General features: G+C 39.5%; 4 protein-coding genes across 8 annotated transcripts; 3 read left to right on the forward strand and 1 right to left on the reverse strand.

The window, feature by feature from the left end:
* The first annotated feature begins 77 nt into the window (after window positions 1-77).
* Window positions 78-5537, forward strand: Hrs (Hepatocyte growth factor regulated tyrosine kinase substrate). The gene is made up of 10 exons (XM_043424774.1): window positions 78-277; window positions 412-496; window positions 674-749; window positions 1157-1345; window positions 1567-1917; window positions 2771-2947; window positions 3040-3395; window positions 3558-3871; window positions 4015-4310; window positions 4421-5537. The coding sequence occupies exons 1-10, from the start codon at window positions 244-246 to the stop codon at window positions 5003-5005; spliced, it is 2463 nt and encodes an 820-aa protein (XP_043280709.1). The 5' UTR covers window positions 78-243; the 3' UTR covers window positions 5006-5537.
* Window positions 5538-6517: 980 nt separating this feature from the next.
* LOC122413160 (hornerin-like) lies at window positions 6518-11253 on the forward strand. The gene is made up of 3 exons (XM_043423328.1): window positions 6518-6523; window positions 6564-10841; window positions 10938-11253. Exons 1-3 carry the CDS (start codon window positions 6518-6520, stop codon window positions 11145-11147), a joined length of 4494 nt encoding a protein of 1497 aa, XP_043279263.1. The 3' UTR covers window positions 11148-11253.
* ema (C-type lectin domain containing ema) lies at window positions 11244-17373 on the reverse strand. Of its 4 annotated transcripts, none has more exons than XM_043424773.1 (14): window positions 16783-17373; window positions 16575-16703; window positions 15921-16054; window positions 15587-15735; window positions 15215-15444; window positions 14922-15114; window positions 14203-14817; window positions 14001-14124; window positions 13658-13812; window positions 13413-13574; window positions 13164-13302; window positions 12401-12704; window positions 12159-12283; window positions 11244-12078 (listed from the first exon to the last, which is right to left on the reverse strand). In XM_043424773.1, the coding sequence occupies exons 1-14, from the start codon at window positions 16854-16856 to the stop codon at window positions 11624-11626; spliced, it is 2988 nt and encodes a 995-aa protein (XP_043280708.1). In that variant the 5' UTR covers window positions 16857-17373; the 3' UTR covers window positions 11244-11623. The 4 variants fall into 4 exon arrangements, with proteins under 4 accessions (XP_043280708.1, XP_043280707.1, XP_043280706.1 ...); XM_043424772.1 differs by having other exon boundaries at window positions 13158-13302; XM_043424771.1 differs by having other exon boundaries at window positions 15578-15735.
* A 197-nt stretch (window positions 17374-17570) lies between these two features.
* On the forward strand, window positions 17571-23169 carry LOC122414022 (uncharacterized). Of its 2 annotated transcripts, none has more exons than XM_043424776.1 (7): window positions 17571-18093; window positions 18504-18667; window positions 18792-18948; window positions 19062-19757; window positions 20269-20559; window positions 21450-21773; window positions 22361-23169. In XM_043424776.1, exons 1-6 carry the CDS (start codon window positions 18033-18035, stop codon window positions 21761-21763), a joined length of 1683 nt encoding a protein of 560 aa, XP_043280711.1. In that variant the 5' UTR covers window positions 17571-18032; the 3' UTR covers window positions 21764-21773; window positions 22361-23169. The 2 variants fall into 2 exon arrangements, with proteins under 2 accessions (XP_043280711.1, XP_043280712.1); XM_043424777.1 differs by having other exon boundaries at window positions 21450-21658.
* Window positions 23170-23630: the final 461 nt, after the last annotated feature.

Consider the following 23630-nt stretch of genomic DNA (forward strand, 5'->3'; position numbering starts at 1 on the left):
ACAGCAGTTCGTATTGTCGCCGAGCACGGCGCTCGAGCGCATCCATATTTCTCCTTCGGTTTGCTGATCTATTAATCCGTGTGACAATTGCCAAATGTCAGAGTCAAATTGACTTCACGGTGAGACGGTGAAATAATAATATCAGTTTCGTGTCAAAAAGTTAAAAAAATTGCGAAAATTATAAAATCGTGAAAAAAAATTGTAAAAATTGAACGGTAAAATTTTGACTTTAACTACAAGAGGATGTTCCGAATTTCGGCGTTCGAAAAATTGTTGGGTAAGCGAACCCATTTCTCCATTATTATCTTTTGTTCGTATCAATTGCAATATATATACAATTGAAAGGTATTTTCCCATTGCATCCGTAGAATCGAATTGAATTATGTTCATTTCGATTTTTATTGTAATTAGAAAAAGCTACGAGTAATTTACATCTCGATCCGGATTGGCCAGCAATATTGCAAATCTGTGACCTCATCAGGCAGGGTGATATCCAGTGAGTCATTTTCCATATAATCATAAAAGTTTCCATTCGATACACAAGTTAATAATAACTGATAATAATGAGCCGTCGTTTTTTCTAGTGACTTAAAGTATCACAATATTTGTTGTATTTACACTCCAATTTTTTTTTCGTCTTTTCTCCAACTCTCATTCTTTCTTTTTCAAACAGGCCAAAAGCTGCACTCGCTGCTATAAAGAAAAAAATTATCAACCCGAATCCACACGTTGCATTCTTTGGACTACTGGTAAAAAGATATTTGATTTGTATCAACTAATGGTCAATTTATTGTAGTTATTCTGAAGTTGCATTTATAAAATTATATGACGAGTTTTCAAATTCATTCAGAAAAAGATAGGCAAAATCAATTTTAACATTCATCCTCAAACATGTAATTGCATTTGATTTAAACTTTCATCACATTTAAAACAAAATATCGATAGAATTTGTGGATTTTACAAACTCAGTTTGGTTTTCTATTTTCAATTATACTGAACTAAATCATACTGAATCTTCCATGAAATGGGTGATAATATCAAAGTTAAGGGCAAACATTTCTTGCCTTTACATGTTACAATCCACAGTATTGTTGACGACAAAGAATTGAAGTTGTCATGAATTTTGGTTCAACTGGTTAATATACTTACAAAATAGGTTTTAGAATCATGCGTCAAGAACTGTGGAAGTCCAATCCATGATGAAATTGGTACCAAACAGTACATGGAACAATTGAAAGAGCTTGTCAAGACATCTCCTCATGATAACGTTAAACTGAAAACTCTTGAACTCATACAAGCTTGGGCATTTGCATTTCGCAACAGTCCTAAGTACAGGGCGGTGCAAGTAAGTATCTTATAATATAACTAGTACTAAAAAATAACCTATTTCCTATTCTTGACAAGAATGTTTGGCTTCATTTTTGGATGATTTGGAAAAAAGGAAAAGTTGATGAATCTGTATTGGAGGTCAATGTTTTAGAACTCTTGTTGATATTCAATCCTCTAAAGAAAAGAACATCAATGATGACGGTATGTTTTTAATTCAGGAATATTTTCACATTTCAGGATACGGTCAATATTATGAAAGCCGAGGGTTACAATTTTCCAGCTTTAAAAGAAAGCGACGCAATGTTTAGCGCAGACACAGCACCGGAATGGGCCCAGGGTGAGGTTTGCCATCGTTGCCGTGTTGCATTTGGCGTTATTCAACGGCGTCATCATTGCCGAGCATGCGGTCAAGTTTTTTGCCAGCAATGTTCGAGCAAAGTATCGACTTTACCGAAATTTGGCATTGAGAAAGAAGTTCGAGTTTGTGAGGCTTGTTACGAACAAGTAAACAAACCGAGTACAGCATCGACCAAAGAGACCGATTTACCTGCTGAATATCTTACAAGTTCGTTGGCTCAACAACAGCAGGTATTATCAGAATATTCCACAAAGTTTCAAATCTTATTTATTAAATGAATTATGTAACATTATACTGATGAGCTTCCAACAAAAAAGGAAGTAACTTTCAAAAAAGAAATCGCACTAAGATTAAAACGAAATTGGAGCTGAAACCTCTACCTAATGATCCACCATATCTGGTTAACTATGATGCTAATTTTTATTTGATTATCAGTTTAAATTCGTTCGTTCGATTTTGGTATATTTTTTCTCTAAATATCTTCTCTGAATTATTTGGTTCATCAGATGTTTGGATGTTTGATTACATCAGATATTTCCTCGACAGGTATTATAGACTCTAAACCGAAAAAAAACACGCGCGCGCACCTGTGTGTTCGTATATGGGTGAAATTGTGACCGCAAATGGACATGAGCCTTTCTAATTACATTAGTCGAAAGATGGCTTCGTTTGCGACAGACGTACAGCTTGCACTTTCAACTACCTTTAATTAGAAAACCTCATTAGAGATTTGCAGATCATCCATTTTTTTCGATATTTGATATTTGATAATGAGAAATTATTGTGGATAATTCAATATCTGTGCGAATGTCATTAAAGTGGCTCGACGCGTTTAGAAAAAGTGTTTCGAATAATTGATGAAAAAATTCATCGTGAATGTTGATAAATTGATTTTTTCCAATTTGCGAGACGGAATAGGGGAAGAGTGATCATTTTTTTAAATTTCGAAAATCCCTTGATTGATCAAAAACCATAAAATCAGGAGAATAGAAGATTCGAATTGAACTTCAATTGCTTCAATTATTTTGAATTCTTTTTCATTTATTGTCGAAAAATTCATGATTTTTTGCGAAACTTGCTTAGATGCCACCAAGGAAAACCGCGGAGGAACTTCAAGAAGAGGAGGAATTGCACCTTGCGATCGCATTGAGTCAGAGCGAGGCTGAGCAGAAGGAGAAGGAAAAGAAGCGTGCTACAAGTGCGGTGAAAACGAGCTCGTCTCCAATAGCTAGAACGACTCATTCTCCAACGTTGTCTCCGGTAACATTATTATTATTCTGCTTTACTTTCAATTGAATTTCCATAAACTTCGATTTATAAAATATTATCACCATTTGGGAATTGTCTTCTAGAACGCAAGCCCGTCTCGAGTGCGCGATGAAGAATCCGACAATCCGGAACTGGCAAAGTATCTCAATCGCAAGTACTGGGAGCAAAGACAATCGATGATAGAAGAGCACAGCTCGAGACCAGATGTGACGAGCCCTTCAGCACCGAATATCGGCAGTCCGATGCCCCAGAGGATAATGGTGCCAAAACAGCAAAACGGCGAAGTCGATAATGAAATGGAAGAATTTGTTAGCAATTTGAGATCGCAGGTTGAGATATTCGTCAATAGAATGAAAAGCAATTCGTCGAGAGGTCGATCAATTGCTAACGATAGCTTCTTTCAAGCTCTCTTCATGAATATCACCGCGATGCATTCGAAGTTAGTATAGTTTTTCGTTACAACTCAAATGAAAAATCAAATAATAATATCTTTTACAATCTACATGAATATTCTGTAGACAGAGCCTTCAGAAGTGAACACGTACAGATTCAACTATTTCTGCACCACGAAGTATAGACGAGAAAATCATTTTCTTTACAGATTACTGCGATACATTCAAGAACATGATGACAATAGAGTATGCTACGAGGGTCTACAGGACAAACTCGCGCAAATGAAGGATGCAAGAGCAGCTCTGGATGCTCTTCGAGAGGAACATCGTGACAAGCTTAGACGCGAGGCTGAAGAGGCTGAGCGTCAACGACAGTTACAAATGGCACATAAGCTCGATATAATGCGCAAAAAGAAACAAGAATATTTGCAATATACGCGACAGCTGGCGCTTCAGAAGATCCAAGAGCAGGAGAGAGAATTGCAAATGCGTCAAGAACACCAAAAACAACAATATATAATGGGTAAATTAAAAAAAAATGATTGCTACAAATTCTTTTTTTTTTTTGTAACAGTTTCTGTATCTTTTCATGATCGAAACTCTGACAGCACTGTTTTTTTCATGAACAATGTAAGCATTTTTTAAATTGTCATATTCGTTACACAGGAAGTTATCAAACGGTTCCCACTTTCATTGGGCCAGTGACTCACAGTTCGCCTATTCGCCATCCTCACTATCAAGCTCCGGGACCTACTTACAATCCAATGTCTCCGACTAATCAAGGTGTTTACGTTTACGGACCACCCTCCGTTGGACCATATCAGATGCAAAATTATGGCATGTCGCAAATGAGCGGCGTACCACCACACATGATCAATTCCTTGGCTAATCCTGAGCAGCAAGGATCGACTGAACCAACTGCTCAGAACCGCGATTCCATGCCGCCAACGGGTCCTGGAATGGTCAGTCTTCATCCGTCGTAGCTTTACATGATCAAAGAAAAAAAAATGATACAGAGAACTATTGTCTTGAATGAAAAAATTACCACCATTTCAAATTTTCCTGAAATTAGGCAAATCAACTAGGGAGTGGACCAATGTCGCAAATGCAACAAGCGAGTGCCCACCAGATGGGTCAGCAGGTACAGCAACAAGCTCCAGTGCACATGACATCAGGACGACCGATGCCTCAAACAAGTGGACCAACTGTTCCAACAATGGGTCCACCGCCGACTTCGGTGCCTCAGCACGTTTTGCCAATGCGACCGACCGGACCAATGCCATTATCACAAGTTCCCCCGAGTGCAGCATCGCAAATAGGAGCACAGCAGTCCCAAAATCCTCTCGTTATGCAGCAGTCTATGCCGCCGATTCAACAGCATAATTCTGCACCGAACATACCACCAAATGCAAGCTCTTTACCGATGCCGTCGCCGAACGTGTCCAACGGCGGTGGACCTCCCTCCCAAGCGGTCCAGCATCACCAGGCTCTTCCAGGACAACAACAAATACCCATTCCACAAGTGCAGTCAGTCCAATATCAACCGCCATCGGCAAATCAACCTCAAGTTGCTTCACAACCACAAACTTCAACGGACAGCAACGAGACGAAAGATTCAGCAAAACCCGATACAGCCGAGCTCATTTCGTTTGATTAAACAAACGTATAACGAAAAAAAAAAAATACGGCGAAAGCGACAAAATCATAACTTTGTGAATAATCATTTCACGCTTACAACGACACTTATTTTCATTCGTGACTCATTATGACAATTGTCATGTTATTCGAAAGTAAATTGATGTTCTTAGATACTTCAAGTTTCTTCAAGAATCCATAGTGTGGAAGAAATCTAAATGACAATTACCATGTTACCATTCACAAAACCATGTCAAACACTGAAAAGCTTTACCGTTTATGATCGAAAAAGCTGGAAGGCTTTTCATTCAATGTTCTTTTTCCGTTCTGCTTTGCGTTAAAATGATGCTTAAGAATTAAAAGTGATTGTCTCCGTGTAAAGTGTTCGATGATGCTGAAGTGTAAAAAAGTAATTTGAATATTCGTATTTTTTCTGCTTTTTCCATACATTTATGCCCATACATCATACGTTTCCATAATTGTCAATCTAGCTATTATTCGCAGCTTGAAATAACATGAGTTTTATCGAATAAAACGAATATGGACTGAACAAATGAACCTCTGGAATCATGCCCGCCGCGATTATCATATCGCTCCTGAAATATAATCCATTTAAAATGTTTCGGCCACAGTTGAGCGTAGTGGTTTAAAAATGAAAATCGTACGTTGAAAGAATTGACACAGTGATCTGATTTAAAAAAATTAGAACTCGAGCGTTCGTACGGGTTTACTTATCAACCATCCACCGCGCGATAGTAGAACGATGGCTACGTGTGACGTGGCGTCTTTTCATATGGGATGCTCCTTCAAAAATCGGTTATTTCAATAATTTTCATCCGCTCCCGGAAAAATATTTACTCAAATGGTCGTTATTAAGCACGAGCATAACTTTACAGTCATTAATTTTCTTTGATCTTTCACAATGTGTAATCACCTGTTCAAAGCACGTGCAAGCTTGAAATATCAAAGTTCTCGGGATAAGAGAAGTGGTTTAATATTGAATTTTCGATTTGAATAAAAAAAAAACGATTTCAATTTTGTAACATAGTTTTAGAAATCGAAGGAGTGTCAAGATATTTCTTTTTACCAATATCAATTTTCAACTGCTTAATGAGAGGTGTTATTTTCGAAATGATCATCAAATTTGTCCTCGTTAATTATTCTTCATCTTTTATTGACTTATTGAAATACAAACGGAGCTCCTACAGATCAATCATCGATGACCTTCGGAAGTAAAAAATGTTGAAAAGTACCGTTTTGTATCAGTGCATCGAATCGTAATACAAATTTTGCATAATTAATACGAACATTGAAGCCAGGTAATCCAATATTATATCATCAAAGTGACGCAAAAGTTAACAGATAATCCAGTCGTATATAGGCGCCCCTAACATAAAAATCACACTGCGCGGTGATACGTCTCAAACGTTCGAGCTCTGGGACCGAGTGTTTATAAGAATTTATTCAACTATGTGGGGCTGGATATTTGTGATCAGCGCTGCGACTTTATTGTCGAACGTTTCCTCAGTTCAGAATGGAAGTAAGTTAAAAAAAATAACATAATGAAAGAATATTAAAAGTTGCTGACAGATTCTGTTTTTTCACTATTCTCAGACCCGAAGAGCATCACGTGCGGCATCGGAGGATACATTTATGATCCTGATGATTGTCAGGTTTTCTACAAGTGTGATTATTCGAAAAGGGCTGGAAGGTACATCCCGGTGAAAACAATTTGTACTCCGGGTACTGTGTTTTCGAAAGAACGTCATAACAGATGTGTGCCACCAAAAAAAAGTGGTCGTCCAGAGTGCGAAGGTGCTCGTCCTCCGAGTCAGTACAGCTTCAGACTTAAAGACCAAAATTCAAATTCGTCATCAGGATCTGTTCAATTTCCTACAAAGAAGAGTGACGAGATTGTCTGCAAAAAGCAAGGTTTCCTAGAAGATCCCAAGGATTGTACCAAGTTTTACTTATGCATAGTCAGCGGGGTGAATGCTTTCAAAAAGTACGAATATAATTGTCCAGAAAGCACGGTATGGGAAACTAAACGAAGATGGTGTGTACTCTCGTGGGCTACGTCTCGAGAAGAGTGCAAGACTAATGATGTGCCAGCAGAAGTGCCACCTGATGCAGATATCGGTTTTCCGGCATTCGGACCTCCCGAACCAGAAGTAGCGCCACCGGCTGATGCTTCAGGACAGGATACTGGGTTAAGCAGTCAGCACTCAGAAAGCTCCGGATATGAGAGCGAATCGGGTTATCACCAGTCAGAAAGCTCTGGTTATCAGAATGAATCGGGCTATCACCATTCGGAGAGTTCCGGACATGGAAGTACATCAGGTAATCATCATTCAGAAAATTCTGGAAATGGAAATGAATCGGGCAATCATTCAGAGAGCTCCGGCCACGGAAACGAGTCAGGCAATCATAATTCCGAGAGCTCTGGACACGGAAACGAATCAGGTAGCCATCATTCAGAGAGCTCCGGACATGGAAGTGAATCAGGCAATCATTCAGAGAGCTCGGGACAAGGAAACGAGTCAGGCAATCATCATTCGGAGAGCTCTGGAAACGGAAACGAGTCAGGTAGCCATCATTCAGAGAGCTCCGGACATGGAAGTGAATCGGGCAATCATTCAGAGAGCTCGGGACAAGCAAACGAGTCAGGTAATCATCATTCGGAGAGCTCCGCCCACGGAAACGAATCAGGTGGCCATCATTCAGAGAGCTCCGGACATGGAAGTGAATCAGGCAATCATTCAGAGAGCTCGGGACAAGGAAACGAGTCAGGCAATCATAATTCAGAGAGCTCTGAACACGGAAACGAATCAGGTAGCCATCATTCAGAGAGCTCCGGACATGGAAGTGAATTAGGCAATCATTCAGAGAGCTCGGGACAAGGAAACGAGTCAGGCACTCATAGTTCAGAGAGCTCTGAACACGGAAACGAATCAGGTGGCCATCATTCAGAGAGCTCTGGACATGGAAGTGAATCAGGCAATCATTCAGAGAGCTCGGGACAAGGAAACGAGTCAGGCAATCATTCAGAGAGCTCTGGACAAGGAAACGAGTCCGGTAATCACTCGGAAGGCTCTGATACCGAGTCGGGTAATCACCATTCAGAGAGCTCTGGACACGGTAGCGAGTCAGGTAATCATCATTCGGAGAGCTCTGGAAACGGAAACGAGTCAGGTAGCCATCATTCAGAGAGCTCCGGACATGGAAGTGAATCGGGCAATCATTCAGAGAGCTCGGGACAAGCAAACGAGTCAGGTAATCATCATTCGGAGAGCTCCGCCCACGGAAACGAGTCAGGCAATCATTCAGAGAGCTCTGGACAAGGAAACGAGTCAGGCAATCATTCAGAGAGCTCTGGACAAGGAAACGAGTCTGGTAATCACTCAGAAGGCTCTGACACCGAGTCGGGTAATCACCATTCAGAGAGCTCTGGACACGGTAGCGAGTCAAGTAATCATCATTCGGAGAGCTCTGGACATGGAAGTGAATTAGGCAATCATTCAGAGAGCTCGGGACAAGGAAACGAGTCAGGCAATCATTCAGAGAGCTCTGGACAAGGAAACGAGTCCGGTAATGACTCGGAAGGCTCTGATACCGAGTCGGGTAATCACCATTCAGAGAGCTCTGGACACGGTAGCGAGTCAGGTAATCATCATTCGGAGAGCTCTGGAAACGGAAACGAGTCAGGTAGCCATCATTCAGAGAGCTCCGGACATGGAAGTGAATCAGGCAATCATTCAGAGAGCTCGGGACAAGCAAACGAGTCAGGTAATCATCATTCGGAGAGCTCCGCCCACGGAAACGAGTCAGGCAATCATTCAGAGAGCTCTGGACAAGGAAACGAGTCCGGTAATCACTCGGAAGGCTCTGACACCGAGTCGGGTAATCACCATTCAGAGAGCGCTGGACACGGTAGCGAGTCAGGTAATCATCATTCGGAGAGCTCTGGAAACGGAAACGAGTCAGGTAGCCATCATTCAGAGAGCTCCGGACATGGAAGTGAATCGGGCAATCATTCAGAGAGCTCGGGACAAGCAAACGAGTCAGGTAATCATCATTCGGAGAGCTCCGCGCACGGAAACGAGTCAGGCAATCATTCAGAGAGCTCTGGACAAGGAAACGAGTCAGGTAATCATCATTCGGAGAGCTCGGGACACGGTAGTGAGTCAGGTAATCATCATTCCGAGAGCTCTGGACAAGGAAACGAGTCCGGTAATTATCATTCGGAGAGCTCCGGACACGGAAACGAATCAGGTGGCCATCATTCAGAGAGCTCTGGACACGGTAGTGAGTCAGGTAATCATCATTCGGAAAGCTCCGGCCACGGAAACGAGTCAGGCAATCATTCGGAGAGCTCCGGACACGTAAACGAGTCAGGCAATCATAATTCAGAGAGCTCTGGACACGGAAACGCATCAGGTAGCCATCATTCAGAGAGCTCCGGATATGAGAGCGAATCGGGTTATCATCATTCAGAAAGCTCTGGTTATCAGAATGAATCGGGCTATCACCATTCGGAGAGTTCCGGACATGGAAGTACATCAGGTAATCATCATTCAGAAAACTCTGGACATGGAAATGAATCGGGCAATCATTCAGAGAGCTCCGGCCACGTAAACGAGTCAGGCAATCATAATTCAGAAAGCTCTGAACACGGAAACGAATCAGGTAGCCATCATTCAGAGAGCTCCGGACATGGAAGTGAATCAGGCAATCATTCAGAGAGCTCGGGACAAGGAAACGAGTCAGGTAATCATCATTCAGAGAGCTCCAACCACGGAAACGAGTCAGGCAATCATTCGGAGAGCTCCGGGCACGTAAACGAGTCAGGCAATCATAATTCAGAGAGCTCCGGACATGAAAGTGAATCAAGCAGCCATTCAGAGAGCTCTGGACACGGGAACGAGGCGGGTAATCATAATTCGGAGAGCTCCGGACATGGAAGTGAATCAGGCAACCACTCAGAGGGCTCTGATAACGAGTCATCAGGTAATCATCATTCAGAGAGCTCTGGTTATCAAAACGAGTCAAGCAATCATCACTCAGAAAGTTCTGTACATGGCAATGAATCGGCCAATCATTCAGAGAGCTCCGGACATGAAAGCGATTCGTCTAGTCATCAGACGGAGAGCTCTGGACATAAAAACGAATCAGAAGCGACTTCATCACAGGAATACGGATCAAATGAGCACAAACCATGCGCCCCTGAACATGTAAATCCGGGAGTCCCTGCAGGCGGCAACCAACCCCAAGAGCATCATCCACAAGTTCCTAAATGCCCTAGTAACGTAAACGAGTCAGCGAACTCACAATCCGGAGGATCTGATCATCATACTTGTCAATATAACGAAAATCAGCCACAAGCCCCTTCGCAAGGAAGCGGATCTAATGAACATAAACCAGAAATCCCTCAATGCAATGGATCAGGAGGGCAATCGACAGACGTCGTTCCTCCCAAAGAGAACGAATCGAGCGAACAACATTCAGGTTGTAATCAAAAACCTTCCGACCACGATTCACCTTCAAATGGAGTTAACTTGCCCAGCTCTTCTCCCAGTGCGAACTCGACGAGTTGTCCAATTGGACATTTAACCGGGGATCAGGTAGCCCTCGTCTGCCCCACTGGATTCCGTCGTCACCCGAAATACTGTAATTTGTTTTATCAATGTACATCCGCACATGAGATGGATTTCAAAGTGGTTGTATTAAGTTGTCCGACCAACTTGATCTACGACTCCGTCAAAATGCAGTGTCTTCCTCCACACGTTTCTGAACGTTGCACCGGAATGATCGCCAAATCCGCGTTGTACGAAACTCTACAACAGCATTCTTTAACACCGGTAAGTTATCAGTGTTAATTTTATAATATTTTCTATTTTGTACTTTTGTCGTGTCATTCATGACTGAGTCATAATTGAAAATTTGGTCGTTTTCAGATCGACGTCCCAGATCATCGTCTATGTCCAGGACCCGGGCACTATCCTTACCACAGCAGCTGCAGTGACATATTCTATAAGTGCGTTTCGAACGACGACGAATCCGTCGATGGATATCTCTATAAATGTCCTCCAGGATTCGTGTATTGGCCAGGATCTCGTCGCTGCGAAGACGCAAGTCGTTTTAGTTGCGCCGGATCGAATCACTAGGCAGTTCCATCTTTTTCTCTCTCACTCATTTTCCCGCTCTGTCTTTTTTCCAAAATGTATCTGTATTCTTCAAAGATTTACCCAATTATACATGTATATATAGTAACTTGAGTTTTTATTATATACAGAAGGAAAAGAAACAATTAGTTTGCCACCTCAGGAGGCATGGTGCGAATCACAGAAAATATATCGCATAAAATATTTTGGAATTCATGTATCATCTTTGATAAGTTGACGATCAGCCATGATGCAGATTGAACCAACGAAAGAGTTTCACTTAGATAAATATTACAAATTATCTCAGTCACTTCGATCAAAAAACTTTTTCAAGCATTTTGTATGTTTCCTCACGCGCGGAACTCGTGTCAGTTCCACGCAAGCCCCGGAAAGTTCGTTCCGCCGTGTTTTTCACACGAAGACGATGTTGAAATTTTGAAATAACTCACGTTTTTACAAACGTAGTCCTAAAATTCTTGCTATACAGTTTCCACTTGACCTTTTCTACGAGGCTTCGAATCTTTACTTCTCGTTGAAGTGAAAGAAGTCTCCTCCGATCGTTTTTTCATAACCGCGAGCGTTTCACCACTCGCGGTCGATGCCAATGGCACGGTTTCTTGTCTGTCCGGTGTTACAGTCAACGCGCTTGTACCGTTAGACGTTAAAGACGTTTTCCGTTTGTGCATATCTTCCAATGGTATTTCCTCGCTCCGAGGTCTCATCGTTTTCGGCGAATTATCCCTTGATCTCAACCCCGCGTCGAGGTTCCTACACGTCGAGCTCGGTTCGCCTCGCTGACCGCTCAACATGGGATAGCCCATGCCAGACCTACCGGGACTCTCTCGTCGCAATTGTGTTGCAAAACCGGGTACTTTATTCATAGTGAACATTGCTTTTTGATGCTCCTTTAGCCTTTGTCTTCGATTCGCTGGACCTGAGTCAATGGAAAGGACAATTGCGTAAACGGCATTCACGTGAAAATTTATTTTAAAAATTTGCTCAATAAAAACTTACGATCGTGTCCGAGCTGAGTGAAATTTGGTGGTGTCGAGCAATTCGGTACGCTGGTTGGAATGTCAAGCAGTCTCGCTATTTGAGTCATCTTTTTTTGCCTCGCTTTTATCCTGCCTTTCGTTAATCTTTTCGTGGTTCGCCAAAATAAATAGAAAGTTATGCCAAAATTATAGTATGGTTAATATTATAATAGGATAGTTAAATTTGAATTTTGGACGAAACAGAAACAAACGATTTGCTACCTCTGCTTAGCAGCCATGCATCGTATGTGATCATCGAAAACGAATTTCGCAGATAGCAAGGGCACTCTGTTGGTAGCGCTGCTGCTCAGAGGTTTATGGATTGTCAAATGTAAACACCGAGAGTCATCTTTATCACCGGCGACTTCGATGTCTTGTAAAAAACCTACGAGCTTGGCGACTCCCCATCCTAATTTTCTCGTGTCTGGCTCAACGAGTATCAACTGGATGACGTCAATTACGAGGAACCGTCGAATTTTCTGTCCATCTTTCCACACTACGGTGCAGTTCATAAGATCACTGTTGTCTGTGGAAATTTGAAATGTGTATCAGTTCTTTCCATTTTATTATGCGAGAAAATACAGAATGTGTATCGACCAATGATACAAATTACATACCAAGATATTTCATTTTAATGCACGAAATCTCGGAATTGGATAAATGTAAGCAGTTAATTTAAAAAACGATTTAAAAAATACCCGGGAAGTCAATTCTACCCCGTTCGACTTACTAATCCTCGATCAAAATGAAACTACTGAGAATGAAAGATACCGTTAGGAGTTTTTTCGCAGGGAGATCAATACTCCCCGGTATTGGTTCCATAAGTATTGCTTTAAATCCAGTCTCTTAGACCGAAATCGTTCTACTAATTTCGATTCCACAGCACCGTTTACATTCTGTGTCATTGGTCTCGGGACACTGCATATATACGTGGCGCGATACGTTAAAGTTTTCAAAATATTGGGTAATGAGATGTAACTTTTACTTAAGTCAAGAACGTTGTTGACCTGGGCACAATCATCAGGATTAGTCAGAGGAAGTTGAGTCTCGACCTCCGAGTTAAGAATCAAAGATAATTCTCTTATCATGAAGAAAACGCGTATGGCGCGGCGAGCTCTTTCCACCTGTGTAGAAAAAAAAATAAAATGAGTTTACTAATCGGATTTATTGAATGAGAGATTGATAGACGTGTATTGATATTCGAGTCAATAATGAATAAACCGATCGAACGTACCTCGCCACACGGTAATCTTTTACTGAATTCAATGCCGGTCATTGGCGTACCAGTCGGAGGCAATAAAATGTTACTGTCCATCATCAACCATTCAACGTTAATCGGGCGTTTCTTTATCTCATTGTACTCATCCTCGAACATGTCCAAAAAAATATCCTCGCTCTAAACATAAAAATGAATTAGTCGTTCATTCCTGATCGCCTAATTGTGCGCTCACGATTACAGGAATTTCGAAAAATACTCACTTTATAGAAATTACGAAGCAACGAGGTACTCTGTTCCTTGGCTGCTTCGATCGCGGCCAAATGTGAATCGCACAACAAACTGTGACCGTCCGACATAACAATTAGTACTAACAATTTAATCGTCATCTCCAGAGTAACCAGACGTACTTTGGCATCTGGTGGGAAGCAGATTATCTCATTTTGGTTGAAAAACATGCAACTCCGTCATGGAATAATTGAGCGAGCGCTTTACTTGAATAATTTTTCGACATTAAAATTTTTCATTCAAAAGATTTCTCAACACGGAAAAGTTCGTTGAAGAAAAACTCGTCGAGTCAAGTGTTTACAGATAAACGTGACTCACTCGTTTGGCAGCTGAGAGTAATAATGTGTATTAATCTATCTACGAGTGACTCGTTGTACCAATTCTTTGTGGGCTCTCGTCTCGATGGTATCAAAACAAGATCCAATGTTTCGGGATTGACACCCTGGGAATTGAATAAGTAAGAAGATGTGAGACATGCTTAAGCATTCCGCTGCAATATGAAGATGTGACGACGAGTTACCTGATTGCTTGCTAAAGCATACAATAAACACAGAGCGAAGAGAGTGGCGTAATCGTTTTCTGGACAATGAAGAGAGTTCATAATTGTTTCCAAAAATGGTTTGTTGGCGGTTGATATTTTGACAGCATTGTTGGCTGGCTGCTGCGAAGGTAGGGGACTTTCCAGCGCCAAAATCTGTTCTTTCTCTTCGTCAGTAACGTTTAAATGTTCTATTTTTTCGATGCTTTCAGCAGGTATACTGATTTCCAATGCTCCGGTATGAGAGGTGCTGGGTTCGGATGTTGCATTTCTCTCGTCAGTTTCTTCGATTCTGTTCACCTCTGAATTTTCCGTTTGATGAGAAATTCGATCGTTTGTTTCGGTGTTGTGCAGTTCGCTTAAGCTCTCGAGTGACTTTTCTAAACTCTCTTTCGGCGGTGTGAAAGCGATTGGCTTTGCGATCCTTTCATCGGTGTATTCTTCGAGGATTTTTCCCGCGCCGTTCTCGATTATGCTCAAGTCAGACTTCAGTATCACCGCGGCCAACGTATGCACGAGAGGACCGTGAGAAATAATAAGAAACACTTGTGATAGCAAAAACAAAGAGACAACCACGCTCACATGTTTACGTTCCTCCTGATCGAAAAGAGATAATAAATAATGTTAATATCGTAAATATTTTCATATCCGTCGAGATACCAACAAATATTATTGTTTGAAAATTGAAGAATTGATCTTACGGGATTTTGATACATGAGAGCCTTGGGATTCATTAACGAATACACGTACAGAGGTACCAAAAGTTTGTGCAACAAATGCTCGGTTAACACTTTGTTCAAATCCTTGATGTTTAGACAAAGAATGTCATTTAGATAATGCAAATGATCCAGATGTTCCGCTACTAAATCTGACAATCTATTTTGGCTCTGATGACTGAAATAGAAGTTATTGTTTCGTTGATACAGAGCTTGATACAAGTTAGATCACAAATAGAGGAGCAATGGAGAAGAAAGAGAGAGGAGGATCAACTTACTCGGCGTCATTCCTAACGCACGTGTCTAATTCGATAATGTGGTTTCCGATGAACCATACGAGATTACTAAAATACGGCGCAGCCGTTCTGTCTCGTATGAAAGCCAGCATTGAAGCGTCTTCGACGCGATAAACATTTAAGGTCAAAGTACGCACGGCTATCCGAACCATTCCTTCGGAATGATTGAAAAATTTGATCGCTTCCGTGTATAGAGGAAAGTCATTGGTATGCTAAAAAGGAAGCAAAGTTATTTGATGTTTTGCACTAATGACGATCGACATATTCGTTACAACAAGTAAAGCGAGTAACTAAACATTAATGTTTTAAAATCAATATAATAAATTGCCATACCAATGAGTGTACCTTGTTTACCTCGTTATAGAAGAAATGTATCGTATGAGCATTCAACTTTAAACTAAGAGTCTTCAGAAAGCTTATGTAATAAGCCATCACCTCTTCGTCACTAAAGTCAAATTTGTGCACTATTATGCTATTCACATGATTGTTACTCAAGAGATAATCTGAAAAAACAAGAGCGGTAGAAAAAAAATTGTGTCTGCATGATAAATATTAACAAACATACATGCCTTTTCTTGCAATAGTGGAATGATAAACATTGCAGGTCTCTTTTCTCATAAGAATGAAATTATTCGCCCCTTTGTTGCGTATAACACAATATATTGGATTATAAAAGAAAAAAACTTACACAACGAAGTCTCATTGCGGATATTTTCAAACAAAATATTGAGCGTCTGGAGCAGTTGAACACACACGTAACTGCCACACTTTTGTTTCATTATTCGCAGGAAAAATGATAGCATATTTTTCTCCAAAAAAAAGCTGTAAAAAGGAGAAGCATTTTTAAGCATCTTATAACGCATATCAATATTGTTTCTGTGGGAATCGTTAGTGTTAGTATAATCTAAACAGATGAAGCTGATTTTTTTCCATCAGTGATTAGAAAATTGTGTATCTCTATTTTGTTGAAAAATCTATATAAATCTGATAAAAAAAATAAACCACTGTAAATGCAAAAAACAATGTAATGGGAAAGAGGATAGTACAGTTTATCAATCTCTATGAAGCTTAAATGAGATAAGAATTACTAAATTTCATAAATTACATAACGTGACTTATTCATTGAATATTAAGTCGTCAAAACCGTGGACAAAAGAACCAAGACAAATTTCAAGTAAAAAATTGAACATTTGCCTGCCGCCTACATTACCATTCAATAACCCACAAATGAAACAGTGATTTTTCATATAAACCTGGTCTATAATTTCCTTACAATTTAGAGATGGCCAAACACTTCTTGGGAAGACCCTTACTCTTTAATTGTTGTGTGATTTGTACTCACTCGAAAACACTGCTGTCATTCTGATCTCCCCAAATTAAAATTTCGGCAATTGATCTGAGGGTTTCAACAAGCAAGCCTCTATTGTTGTCAGAAACAGTCTGATTTTTAGACAATACGTAATAGAGGTATCTGATACAAAAAAAAGAATAAAAATTAGTTTTTGATATGTAATAGATGTTCAAGTAATCACTTTTGCAATCACACTGACTTGAGATGTTCAAGGGAATGCGGATTTTTGGGTTTTCCCAAGCCACCTCCGAACCAGCTCCGACTCCGAAACATGTTTCTTTTTGCTCTCAGTTTTTCAATATGAATAAAAATAAATAATAAAATTGGATATTTATAAAATTGACAAGCAAAGGGTGTGTCACTGTTCACGTTCTCAAGTCATTCTAAGGGTGTCACGAGATTGATATTTTAAAAATATTTCTTTACACAAAAAGGTTATAAAAACACGAGATACGTTATAAGTGATGTCAAACGATGAGGTTTTATAACGTAAATCATTGTCATCACTTCATATGTTTATAGTTTCAGAAAGTTGTATATTTTCGCGAATTTATCGATGAAAATAGAAAAAAAAAACAAGCGCATAAATACGATGCGCATTCGCGAGTTTTAGTTACGACTGCCCGGAGAAATTACTTCCACATATGTTTGTGCTTTGTTCAAGTTCACCTCGCGTCGTAGTTCATCACCAAGCGAACGATTGGTTTTTTGTTATTAAATCGCGATACCGATCATGTAGCGTAACAAAAGTTCTATGGGAAAAATTTGTTTCTGCTCCTGCTGTGATGATGAATTAATAATTGCACATTGCACACCGCAAAAGCGATAAGAAAACCTTTTATTGCGGGTGTCCATTTAAATATGCTTTTCTTAGTTGTCGCAGGATCCCGCTACTTGGTCTTTCCGAGTATACCGAGAAACCTGTGCCGATGGAGCTTGTCCACAAGCGTCAGAAAAAAAACAAGGACGATTCACGGATATACGATTATATTCCACCCACGGAGTACGGAGCTAGCCAGTCGGGTCTCGGGTCGCCCACTTCCTATCTGATATATTGTTGAAACGCGGCTTCACTGATGTCTCGTCCCTTTCTCGTTGTTATCGATAAAAAGCCTGTGGATTCCATTTATAATATAATATAATTTTGTACATTCTTTTGGTGGGATCAAAGCAAACTTATGACGTATCATAAAAAACCAAGAAAAACACGATAGTATACCGTGACAATTATTGTATCGACATTGCGTTGTTTGTCAAGTGTGATTGCATTATGTACATGTAGTGCTCTTGGTTCGGTTCAATTGATATTTATATAGTGCTGGTGAAACGTGAACGTGTTCATCGCGTCGATACGAGCGTGACTCACGCGAAAAAACATCAGGACCTGGTACTGTCAAAATATTTTCGACGGCACAGATGTGATAGAAGTGTGCTACGCGATTATTCGAAATGAATTGCGCGAGACTCGGACTCTTTCTTGTAACTACAATTCTTTATTCTTTCGTTCGAGGTAATTCGATTGAGGCGTAATTATAACCATGCTTTGTTGTGTCAAACATCGTAGTTTTGGACTATATCTGTTAGAATCTACCCATGCGTGAAAATAATAAATACCTTTCTCTTATAGAGAGTCCAACAAAAAGTGTATTTCGTTATTCTTGTGATTTGTACTGTCATTATAAGAATGCAAACTGAAAACTTTATCAAGCTGATTTGATTTTATAAATTAACAATTTTTTATAAATTTTTGTTCAATTGCTAAGAATCAGAAATCTGTCTCAGAACTAATAGGAAAAAAGTTTCTTCGTCTCATTGATCATAGTTTCATTCCATAACCTTCTCAGAGATTGTAATCATTTTATTTGTCTACGTAAACATATTGTAAAGGAAAATAAAGCATCTGCATTCTTATCTTCGCAGTTGAAGGGTTCAGTGGATATGTAACCCTAACTAATGACGGACCAAGCGTCCAAGGCGGGAGAATCGTTTTTAGAGCTGATCTTTACGAAAGCGACGGTAGTCGGCCATCAGGAACATATTTCTACGAATGGAGAGACAATGCATTTGCATCCGTCCCATATGAGGTATGATATGATAAATGAAATTCTTTTCTGAGGAATATTTGTCATTCATTCTCAAGTTAATTAACATTCATTTTTCATAATAAATCGTGAAAATTTATTTTAATTATTGTCAACTGTTATTTAGTCACCAGCAACTTCAAATACTACATCTTACTGGGTGGTCGATTATCCTCCGGACAGATATCCTGTAGGAATTTACGAAGTGCAAGTGGTTGTCAGTAGAAAAATATTTATTGTTTGGAGTCCCATAACCAGCCGTCGAGCTGATTTTCAAATTACAAGTAAGATAATGTTTGCACAAAAAAGATTCATTGAGATTATGAAGAAATAATGATCCTACAAAATTTCAATCAGCAATTTGAAACGTTAACTCACGTGAACAATTGTGTTTCAGCTCTTTTGAATGGAAACATGAGTATGGCTCAAGGTAACAAAACTTTGACCAAAGAATTCGTAGCATCCGGTCTGAATACGAAAATAAATGTAACATTACGAGACGGCGACAATTTTTATGTTAAAAACAACTTGAGTAAAGCGTCGACCTATTGGTTTGTGGATTGTAAATACTATGGTATGACCGAGGATTTCAGTTTCGATTACAAATTCACGAAACCTGATGAAGTTTACACGGTCGAAGCGCTCGTAATCGCGTCTCACGAAGAGCCTACGACTACTACTGTCGCACCAACGACAACAACGACGACAACAACACTACCACCAACAAAAACTACAACAGTGGTACCGATAACAATATCAGCTAAGACCCCAACACCAAAGAATACAACAATGGCTGCACCAACGCTTAATACGATAACCAGTAAATTGTCAAGCACAAGTTTTGTAAATTCTACAATTGCTCTGCCGTCGACTCTTTCGTCAACGCAGACATCAAGCTTCATTGAAACTACTATTGGGCCAACAGTTGCTCCAAAAAATGTCAAAACAACCACAGTGCCGAACGTGACGACTCATGAAAACGGTGAACTATTCGGGAACGTCACATTTCCTTTTGTATGCTTGAATTCATCCATCATACCGCCTGACCCGAAAAAAACGTACGGCTACTTTCACCGACAAGTCAAAGTGAGAGGTAATATGAGCAAACAGAATTTAGCCCCATTCTATTGTAGCATCTGGAATTTTTTCCAATCCCCTAATTCTTCAAACAATTAGCACTTTGTTGCTCTTTGAGCGTACATTCCGTTAATTAGAGGAACCCAAAATACTTGCCTTGCTTTCCTTCTATTTAAAAATTATAATACGTAAAGTTTCTTTTTCACGCAATGTTGCCTGTTTTTTTGACCCGCACCATTCTCGATTTCGAGAAAATGAGATCATTTTTACCACCATCACTTTGAATGGCTCATTAATCGCGTTTTTCTAAAAAGTAACTATGATAAGATATTCAAATCAAGTGGTTTTCGTATTAACGATCGTTCATCTAAATAAGAGAGTGGTGCTCAACTTGAGAGACGATCCGACCTATACCGCGTCGGTTAATGCACGAAATAAAAAGAAAACTACTTGTACCCTTGAATAACATGTAATTATCGATTGCGATCACGTTCAATCAACCAGTATTTTTGTTTTCGTTCGAACAGCGCCTATAACCAACATTACGGTCGACGGCACAAACTGGATACAACCTTGGGATATGCTTTCGTTGAAAGTAGCCTGTCACGGTTCAGGACCCTTCACCAGGTGCCTGAATTTTCATCGGGGACAATACAATGTAACCGGAAATGAAACTTGCAAGGAGGGCATTTTTTTACCAACCTGCAATTTTTCAATTGTCCATTATTTTCTGGAGCCAAGCGTTTACACGATAGTCGTTATACTGGATAACGAAGTCAGCAAACAGGTTTATCCTGTAACCATTAACATTTATAACGGTGGGTTATTATTTATCTTGTTCGATAATTTTTGCTCAAGTGAATCGATGCTTTCGAGTCTTCGCCTTCGTCCGAAGGGTTACAAAAATCAATTGTTAACGCTTTTACTTTCTGTTATGACTGCGAACTTAAAATAAATCAGGATTAGGTGAAAACGGATCTAACTCTAGATGGAACGGAGATGAAAATAAGTCGGAATACACTAAATACAATGCAAAGTTATATTTCGATGAAGTTCGAATTGATGAGCTTTAAGGACAATTGTAGAACAGAAACTCGTTTATTGAATGACAAAGATAACGATGGCAAAATGCCCACGTCCGGAGACGTATAACTTTTCTCGCAGACTCTGACACAATATCGTTTTTCAACATTACAAGTCCTTGTTCAGAATCAATATATTTTTTAAATTATCTTTTCGATAAGAGATTTCAATAATGATAATAAATTGTTTTATTTGATCAAAATGGCGATACTTTGAATTGCCCAAATGATTGTTTTGAGACGAAATATTTTTCAACGGATCATTTCCCACACTTCTGGTCCGTTACATAAAATGATTCTAGTCGTAAAGGTCACTGAATAATTCCCGTTTCCGCAAATTGCTAAGTACTGATATATTTAAGGGGTAGAGTTTTGCATAAATACGGACATTCCATTCTCAAGGTCACTTTAAAATCGCCTATCGCATGCTCTCGTTTTTCCACTGTAGTATCATACTCTGTTGATAAGAACAAAATTTATCGATGGCATCTTTTCCCTATTTGTAAATGAATCAATGATAACGACTTACCGCTCATATCTCGTACACAAAAAAGTATAAAAATTAATCGACTCGTGATATGTTCATATGTTTTTATGGCTAATTATTTGCCTATTTGAATTTCCAGTGAAAACTCAGCCACAATTGTCGGTTATTGTGGTACCGGTTTCCTGTTCTCTCGTTGCCGTCGTTCTCATCATATTTGGTGTCGCGTATTACATCCAGAGCCGAGCGAGATTCACTATCGAAGTTGCGGACTTCGATTTTGGCCAAAATAATCCTGAAATGGAGTACAAAACATTCACAGAACGTCTCCGAGACTCGTTCAATAACACTGTAAGAAACGGCAAAAGGATTATCGTACGGAAGCCTTACTATGGAAGCATGAACGACCAGCGTATACCAATTGTTCATTCTGATAAACCGAACAACCATTTTTGAACTTCTGAACGTAAACACACGCAAGCAGTAATAGAGGACGTTATTCGCTCCTTTTTTGTTACTTTTTTTTTTAGTGTCTCGTTTCGAGTAGTAGCTTGTGCTTATGCTTGATGCTTTTTAATGACTATTGGTTTTTTTTCGGGGAAACTTGGCATTAGTTTGCAGCAATTGTTAATCGTTCAATCGTCGTATTTAATTGTTTCATGTGTTCGGTCTCTTTGCAATGGTTTAATTATGCAGGCGATGGCTGCTAAAGGAACACGTTTTCGAACGCTTTGGATAATAATATTGGAGTCTGAATCGTTGTAATGCAATAGAAAATCTTGCCATATTCCGAGTTTTATTTTTTTTTAGTTTCTCAAACAATTCATGTAACTTCATTGAATTGGTCAAATTCTGTTCATTTCCACAATTACTGAAACCTTTTAAGATCGCAGAATTAATTCACGACTATCTTGGCGCAATCAAAAAACAATTTCCGTACGCTGTGCGCGGAAAGAAAGATTTTCCATCGCATTTGAACGTTGGATCCTTCAATGCTTTTTCAACGATTGCTTTTTATTTAATTCACAACTAAGCACTATTCCATTGTTCCAGGGATACAAGCAGTTGAATAATCCTGGAGGCTCCACGGGTGGAGAACAATGGACGGGCGTTCGTGAATCTGGGAATAGGCTGGATCCATGAAAGCACCAAATCGATAAGAACCAGTGTCAAAAAGGGCGTTGAGATCAATCTGTCCTGAAACTACAGTCAAATATTTACAACGTAACTTTCACGGACGAAGTATATATCAAGATAATTGTGTATAAGAATGGATAAAATACGATGAAAGAGAGGGGATCCCTCAGTGTTGGATCACGCTCACTTAGTATTTGCAGATGAAATTTTAAGATGAAAAGTATAAACGTGTAATGATCGGGAATTTTTCGCTTCCCGAGTTTGTTTTGAAAGCAAACATCAAAGCTAACACACGAAACACACAGAAAACAACACAAACAAAATATAAACTCCTCATTCCGTCATATATCGAGAGAAATTTAATAAATATTGTACATAGTACATTTTTTTATAGGCTGTGAAAGTAAATAACGCAACGATATAGAAACGGCTATGGAATGAAATACGCGTACCTTTGTTACTGGGACAATGCGCTCCCTCAAGTCGCTTTTATCCTTATAAAATATTTTTGTTTTTCTCTCCATTTAAGCCACTATCCAGTTACATACATTTACAAATGTTGTTAAATAATTTACGGATAATGAGATAAATCGATAAACTAAGCGGATGCTTGGATCAATATATTATATTAATATTATATTCAATCAGGTCAATAATTATAATGTAAATATGAGATGCTGAATGTTGGACTCGGGTATGAATATACATGATACTATACCAATTCATTCTTGTTTTTTCTTTAATTTTTTCCTTTTGTCATAGAATATATGATTGGAATGTGAGAGAGGGAGAATGATTCACTGCCATCAGCGCCACTAACTCGAAACTAAACTGGGGGACTGCCTCGGTTCACGGTTTTGTGGGGTACTTAAACTTAGCCCCCCTATTTCGAGTTTTTAAATTTTTTCTAACGCGAATCGTTTGAGGGTCGTTTGAGGATCGTTTGACGGTGTTTGTTTGATCAATTAAAACGAGTTGGGTGTATCAGAAAAATCGATCGGACTTCGACGAAATTTTCTATTTCCTATTTTAGAGTGATAATATATTTTTTAAATGTCTCAATTAATCTAACAATCACTACCAAACGATTATGAAATGCTTTCAGTGAAAATTAGAAGAACAGCGATATATTTTGAGATTGACTGCTCTGGGTGAAATGGCCGATCATCAAACATTTTTTGGAATG

The sequence above is a fragment of the Venturia canescens genome, chromosome 7 (genome assembly GCF_019457755.1).
Source record: "Venturia canescens isolate UGA chromosome 7, ASM1945775v1, whole genome shotgun sequence".
Lineage (NCBI taxonomy): Eukaryota > Metazoa > Arthropoda > Insecta > Hymenoptera > Ichneumonidae > Venturia > Venturia canescens.